The sequence below is a fragment of the Pygocentrus nattereri genome, chromosome 29 (genome assembly GCF_015220715.1).
Source record: "Pygocentrus nattereri isolate fPygNat1 chromosome 29, fPygNat1.pri, whole genome shotgun sequence".
In the NCBI taxonomy this organism is placed as follows: Eukaryota; Metazoa; Chordata; class Actinopteri; order Characiformes; family Serrasalmidae; genus Pygocentrus; species Pygocentrus nattereri.
Window position 1 is genome coordinate 2,883,722 of NC_051239.1, and position 8,383 is coordinate 2,892,104.

The window sequence follows — 8,383 nt, forward strand, 5'->3', positions numbered from 1 at the left end:
CGGCCAGAAATTCCCATAAACACACTCCTAAACCTTGTGGAAAGCCTTCCCAGAAGAGCTGAAGCTGTTATAGCTGCAAAGGGTGGGCCGACATCATATTAAACCCTATGGATTAAGAACGGGACGTCACTCAAGTTCATATGCGTGTGAATCCAGACGACCGAATACTTTTGGAAATGTAGTGTGTGTTAAGTTTGACGGAAGGAAGGAAAAATTCACATAAAAATACGAGATTCTTTCATTTATTTCCATAATTTTTTAATATAATAAAATTTTGCACGTTTGTCAGGTCATTGTGTTTTTATTAGAGTAAACTGTTCAGCACCAGGTGCTTAAATTCATGTATACAGCATCTCCCATATTTAACCATTCATTTTACAAAAGGAATTTCACAAAAAGTAAAAATTAAATCATCACAAAAATATAAAAAATGCATTAAGGCAATTCTGAGAGCATCATGAAAACTGAACGTTGTTTATGTAAACAGTTTTTTCATTTCAGTAATAATAGTGTATTGTTAAATGTGTAGAATAAGTACTGCTTCAATTATTGTAGTGAATGTAACTGAACTCACTGTTACATATCAGTAATAATAATAATAACAATAATAATGCTAATAATAATAATATCCCACAGGAATGATATAACCTCTGATTATACTGATGTCCTCTGGACCTACAGCCTCAGTCCAGACTGTTTCAGTAACCAGCCGATACCGTCCAGGAGTCCAGCCAAAGACTCTGACACTACGTCCTGGACCTGCGAACACATTCGGACAGCAGGCAGTGATTTTATGTTAATTTAATTTGATTAACTTTATTACTGTGTTAGTTTAACTGATTCCTGCTCTCTCCTCAAGGAGGTGCTGTATGATTTGTAGTTATCGCCCAAAACCTGCTTTACCTAATCAATCCTGAAATCAGGTGCTGCTGATGGAGTTCAATAAATCCATGATGTACTGGACAAGAAATCAGCTCACGAGTAACGACCCTGAATCATTTCCCACAATAAATCACAGTGATACTGAATCTTTTACCAAATGATCACAAATAATCATGATACTGAATCATTTCCCAAAGAATCAAATCATACTGAATCATTTTTCCCAAAGAATCAAATCATACTGAATCATTTCCCAAATGATCGCAAGTAATCGTGATAGTGAATAATTTCCCAAAGAATCAAATCATACTGAATTGTTTCCCAAACAATCATAATGACACTGAATCATTTCCCAAAGAATTGTAATGATGCTGAATCGTATCCTAAAGAATTGTAAATTGTAATGATGCTGAATCGTATCCTAAAGAATTGTAATGATGCTGAATCGTATCCTAAAGAATTGTAATGATGCTGAATCGTTTCCTAAAGAATCATAATGACACTGAATCTTTATATATGATCCTTTCTCTGTATTGTGCAGGTTTTGAGGGATCTAATGGTGTCTTATGATTTCTCACCATCCAGGGGTTGGCCAGCAGGTGGAGCTGTAGTTGATGGGCTACAGTAACACTGGGGGTCCTCTCTACTCCATCTCTGGACACGCAGGACAGAACGAGCAGCGGTCGCGACGCCGGACCCCAGACGGGCTGCAGGACTGCCCGGACCTGACCGGCCTCTTCTATACGGCCTGAGAACCCACAATTCAAAGAGACAATCAGTCAAAAAAATCTAATTCCAGCCCTTAATGAATCAGAATCATTTTCAAATGATCTTAATGAATCAGAATCATTTTCAAATGATCTTAATGAATCAGAATCATTTTCAAATGATCTTAATGAATCTGAATCATTTCCCAAAGTACTGCAATAAAATCGAGAAGAGAACCACATTAAGGGCTCACACTGTTTACTGAACTCACACACACACACACTTACTCTCACACACACACACACTCACACACACACACACACACACTTACTCTCAAACACACACACGCACACACACACGCACACTTACTCTCTCTCACATACACACACACACTTACTCTCACACAGACACACTTACTCTCACACACACACACACACACTCACACACACTCTCACACACACACACACACACTTACTTTCACACACTCACACACACAAACACACTTACTCTCAAACACACACACACATACTCTCAAACACACATACACTCTCACACACACACACACACACACACTCAGACACTCACTCTCACACACACTCACACACACATACTCTCACACACACACACACTCACACACACACTTACTCTCAAACACACACACACACACACACATGCACACTTACTCTCTCTCACATACACACACACACACACACTCTCACACACACACACTTACTCTCACACACACACTCACACACACACACACACTCACACACACTCGCACACACACACACACACACACACTTACTCTCACACACTCACACACACAAACACACTTACTCTCAAACACACACACACATACTCTCAAACACACATACACTCTCACACACACACACACACACACTCAGACACTCACTCTCACACACTCTCACACACACATACTCTCAAACACACACACACTCACACACAGACACTCACTCTCTCTCTCACACACACAGACACACAGTGACGTGTAGCTGTTGTTTGTGTTGTTGTTTGTGCCGTGTTTGTGTGTTACCTTTGTCCGTCTGAGCGTTGGAAACGAAGATGAATCCGTTTACAGCCTGACACGCCTCCTGGACCTGCGGAGCCACAGAGTACACGGGCCCGCTCTCCGTCTCCCCCTGCAGGACAAACAGCTTACTGCGCACACTCTGCTGCTCCAGACGAGCCCGCTCTCGCTCTGAGCTACACACACGCACACACACACACACACACACACACACACACACACACACACACACACAAACACACACACACACATCAACACAGCATTAATACAGCATCAATACAACATTAATTCTACAATATTAATACAACAATATATGTCTGAAAAGTATATCAGAATAAACTACAGCACTTTAATAATAATAATTAGCTACTTTCAATAACACTTAAGTGTGTCTTTAATTTCCTCTTGTTTTCTGCTTTTATGTACTTCCTTTTAATTACGTATACTTTATATACAACTGCATAAGTTTAATACGTAAGTATATAAGGACAAATATATAATTTAAATATGTAAGAATATAATATTATATATATATATATATATATACGTGCACTCTATGAGTACATTAGTATGTAAGTACATAGGTGTACTATATAGAGTATAACAATAATTTATATACTATATAATTATCATGTATAAGCATGTATGAATATATACACCAGATCTACACTACATTTCCAAAAGTATTCGGTCGTCTGGCTTCACACGCATATGAACTTGAGTGACGTCCCGTTCTTAATCCATAGGGTTTAATATGATGTCGGCCCACCCTTTGCAGCTATAACAGCTTCAGCTCTTCTGGGAAGGCTTTCCACAAGGGTTAGGAGTGTTTATGGGAATTTTTGACCGTTCTTCCAGAAGAGCATTTGTGAGGTCAGACACTGATGTTGGATGAGAAGGTCTGGCTCACATTCTCCGCTCTAATTCATCCCAAAGGTGTTCTATGGGGTTGAGGTCAGGACTCTGTGCAGGCCAGTCAAGTTCTTCCACACCAAACTGGCTCATCCACGTCTTTATGGACCTGCTTTGTGCACAGGTGCGCAGTCATGTTGGAGCAGGAAGGGGCCGTCCTCAAACTGTTCCCACAAAGTTGGGAGCATGAAATTGTCCAAAATCTCTTGGTGCTGAAGCTTTAAGAGTTCCTTTCACTGGAACTAAGGGGCCGAGCCCAACTCCTGAAAAACACCCCCACACCATGATCCCCCCTCCACCAAACTTTACACTCAGCACAGTGCAGTCAGACAAGTACCGTCTCCTGGCAACCGCCAAACCCAGACTCGTCCATCGGATTTCCAGACGGAGAAGCTTGATTGGTCACTCCAGAGAACACGTCTCCACTGCTCTAGACTCCAGTGGCGGCGCTTTACTCCACTGCATTCCACGCTTTGCATTGCGCTTGGTGATGTATAGCTTGGATGCAGCTGCTCAGCCATGGAAACCCATTCCATGAAGCTCTCTACGCAACCCATTCTTTCACTAATGTCTGTAGAAGCAGTCTGCAGGCCTAGGGGCTCGGCTTTATACACCTGTGGCCATGGAAGTGACTGGAACACCTGAATTCAGTGATTTGGATGGGGGAGTGAGGACTTTTGGAAATGTAGTGTATCGTTAATTTAGGGTAAAAGTATTTTCAGCATTTATAAAATACTGTTAAAATTTCGTCTCACCTGTAGGTGGAATATAAAGTGATGATGTTGAATTTGTGTTGGTTGTTGTACAGAAAACTGATTCCGGATCCGATTCCTACAACAAAAAAAACTAAGTTTAAACAGGAAACTCAGAAACTCCTCGCGGAGCTCTTTAAAATGTGGCCCGTGAAAAAGTTATGGCACATTTTATATTTTACGTTTTATTGTTTCCCAAAATACTGAAAACAAACAAGTAAACTATAATAATAAAGGCGGGAGAAAAATGCCGGATGTATGTTTTCCCTGTAGAGGAACGTGTGAATTTATAAATACAAGCAGCACCAGCGGGTTAATCTGGGTTAATCTGGGTTAATCTGGAGAAATATCTGTGGCAATTCACAGATGACGTTGCTATGGGAACACAAGAAGATGCCCAAAAACACGTGTCCCATTGTACCCTGTGTGAGTCTGTTCCCTGCTTTTCCTTCACCTGTCGTTTCTCTAAACTGGGCTTTTTTAGGTTCAGGCCGGTACCGTAAACGCGTGCGTACCGCCGATCTGCCGCTGCGGTATCCCCGCTACAGGCAGGATGTGTGGAGAGTGCATCATGGTGGTCATCAGAGAATCGTCCAGCTGCTCCAAACCTGGCCCGAACATGGCGAAGCGCGGCTCAGAGCCGGACACCAGGTTCTGCAGGAAGAACGCCACTGCCTCCAGGGCCGGCCGCGGCTGCTGATACCGACACCGACACGCGGGAGAGCAGCGCAGGTACCTGCAGGAGAAACGATTAAAGCGACAGAACCTCACAGTCCACTCCAAACCACTGAGCCGCTCTGTTTACATCTCAACACTTCCATCATGCAGATATTTTGGTGGAGTTGCCCTTCACAGAGACACGCACTCGGCCATGAAGTCCAGTTTCTGCAGCTCCGGTGCGTCTGGCGCCGCCACGCTCAGGAACTCCTCCTTAGGCATCGATAAATGGTCCACTGAGGTCCAGCTGTTCACGTCCCGCATGAAGAAGAACCTCCAGAGCAGAGGCTCCTGGACCATCGACCTCCAGAACCGACTGCAGGCCCCCAGCCTGCAGAGGTCTTCAGGAGGGAGGTAGGTCATAATGAGGAACTGCATGTCCACCTGAGGATGAAACACAAACAAACAAACAATCAAACAAACAAACATCACCATTCTTGACTGACAGAACCTAAAGCATCTGTTCTATATTTACAGCTGTAATGACACACACACATTTTCCAAGCCGCTTCTCCCTCAGGGTCGAGGGGACACTCATACTCTACCCCTCAAAAGCGTGGGGTCACTGATGTCCAGACCAGTGTCTCTGAAGATGTGAGTATACAGTGATTCTGCGACTGACCTCAGTTCTTACGAGTGTCAGTCGGAGAGCATGAAGCTGTAGGAAGGAAGATGTTTTGATGATCAGAGCCGTGAGTGAATTATGATCATTAATAAATCTGCACAGCTTATTATTTAATAACGCTCCCTTTTTCTACCACGTCGTAACTTCATGTTGATCCTGAAACACCGTAAACTGAGTTGCTTTGAGTTTTGGTGTTTAGTTCATGTCATTTCCATCCGCACTGCCTGAGCTGACAGGAGCTGGGCGATACGGCAAAGATATAATATCACGATATTCAGACAAAAACGGGGAACGCAGCGATTTTTATCAAGTATTTATACAATATGACCAAAAAAACATATTGTACTGTATTGTGACATAATCTATTTTAAATGAACAAAAACAGAAATATTAAACAAATCCACTTATTTACAAAAACACATACTCTGTGTTTGGTTATACTACAGTAATAATAATAATAATAATAATAATAATACTCATGATAATTATAATAAATCTAATAATTATTATTATTAGTAGTAGTACTTATATGAGTGTGTATTTTACATAATTCAAACTCTTTTTTGCTTTAAATTAATACAGTTATACTTGAAAAATGTATAGAAGTAATGTATATAAAATCATACAGAAGCTCCCCACTGAAAAATGATTGCGACACATGAAGTCATTTAAAACGCTGTTTCTATTTCTACACATTTTACATTTATGGATTTAGACAATTTCACTACACACACTATACAGCCAAAAGTATGTGGACAGCCCTCCTAGTTATTGGGTTCAGGTGTTTCAGCCACACCCATCACTAACAGGTGTATAAAATCAGGTACGCAGTCTTGCAGCCTCTATAGACCGACACTAGCAGTAGAGGGTCAAACTGAAGAGCTCAGTGTCTGAACATGGCTCTGTCATAGGATGAAACCTATGAAACAAGTCAGTCTGTGAGGTTTCTGTCCTGCTAGATCTGCCCTAGACAACTGAAAGTGCACAAAGTGGTACACCATGAAAAACTCACAGAGTGGGACCACCAAGTGCTGAAAATCTACTATCCTCCATTGAATCACTCATTTCAGAGCTCCAAACTGCCTTTAGAAGCACCATCAGCAAAGGAGCTGAGCATCAGGAGCTTCATGAAATGGGTCTCCATGGTTGAGCAGCTGCACACAAGCCTAAGATCGCTATGCACAATGCCACGTGTCAGCTGGAGGGGTGTAAAGCTGCCACTGGACTCTGGACCAATGGAACCGTGTTCTCTGTAGTGATGAATCTTCTTTATTTGTCAGTCTGATGGATGAATCTGGGTTTGGTGAGTGTCAGGATAACGTTCCCTACTGGAACGCAGAGCCAGCAGTAAAGTTTGGTGGAGGAGGGATGATGGGCTGGGCTGTTTCTCAGGGTTTGGGCTCTCAGTTCCAGTGAAGGGTGATGTTGAAGCTACAGCACAAAGACATTTTACAGTTAAGCTTCCAGCTTTGGGTCAACAGTTTGGGGCAGAGCCTTTCCTGTTCCAGCAGGTCTGAGTCCCTGAGCACGAAGCAGCTCCATAAAGACATGAAGTGACCAGTTTGATGTGGAGGAACTCCAGTGGCCCTCAAAGAGTCCTGACCTCAACCCCACTGAACACCTTTGGGATGAACTAGAACGGAGATTGAGAGCCAGATCCTCTCGTCCAACATCAGTATCTGACCTCACGGGTGCTCTTTAGACTGAATGGACACAGATTCCCACAGACTCTCTCCAAAATCCTGTAGAAGCTTCCCAGAAGAGTGGAAGCTGCTCGAGCCGCAAAGAGGGACCAACTCCACATCAATGCCTATAGATTTGGAATGAGACGTCCAACAATACAGGTGTGACGGTGAGGTGTCCACATACTTTTGGCCATTTCGTGTACAATACCTTTAAGATCTAAAAACAGGCTGAAGAACCTTATAACGATCCTCCAAGACTCTCATATTGATAAATGATCGATTTATTGACACTTTTTAAGACGGAAACTTTACAAAACTGGATTTTTGAAGTGTGGGAATGAACCATTTAAGGTGGACCGGGAACATTTAGACACGAAGCGTTCCAGGACATTAAAAAGGGCCATCAGGAGAGGGTTTACCGGCAGGTGGTCCAGAAGGGCCCTGCCTTCCTCCTCCTCCTCCTCCTCGTCAGGGCGCTCTTTACTCCTCCGGCTGCCGTCTGACAGCAGCTTCTCCCTGACGCTGCGGAGGCTGCGCAGTAAGACGCTCTGCATGCCGGGAATAAAACCAACCACGCCTGAAAATCAAATATAACTTTTCATAATCCGATTCGACGGTGATCAATAAAGTCCTGCGGCTGGCAGAAACCCCACTGCGCCCGCCTGCTTCGCTCTCCTTTCCCCGGAACTGCCAAAACTTACACGTATTCGCAGTTCACAGGCCGCGGGGCATTGTGGGAACTGTAGTTTTCCCTGCGTTCGCGACGCTAACGCTAACGAATTGGCTTATTTTCAGTCATTTACTACTTTCTGCTCCGCCGTTCGGCCTCACTGTGTTCTCGCTGAGTGAGAGACCTGATTCCGAACTGATAAATGTTCTGTAGGACCAGATAAACATCGACTTCCTTCAGCAAACGGGTTCAGGGTGAAGCGGTTCAGACGTCTTTACAGTGGTGGTGATAGGAACCAGGCGTCTCCATGACTACAACACAGATATAGACACTTTATTTACCATCCAGAACCACCAGAGAACCTACACGAGTCTTCTGAGCTTA

At 43.3% G+C, this 8,383-nt stretch overlaps 1 protein-coding gene across 1 annotated transcript; it reads right to left on the minus strand.

Annotated features, from left to right (window-relative positions):
• Positions 1–259: 259 nt before the first annotated feature.
• Positions 260–8,005, minus strand: fbxo4 (F-box protein 4). The gene is made up of 7 exons (XM_017686829.2): positions 7,749–8,005; positions 5,168–5,403; positions 4,818–5,038; positions 4,306–4,381; positions 2,645–2,814; positions 1,461–1,630; positions 260–759 (listed from the first exon to the last, which is right to left on the minus strand). Exons 1-7 carry the CDS (start codon positions 7,881–7,883, stop codon positions 676–678), a joined length of 1,092 nt encoding a protein of 363 aa, XP_017542318.1. The 5' UTR covers positions 7,884–8,005; the 3' UTR covers positions 260–675.
• Positions 8,006–8,383: the final 378 nt, after the last annotated feature.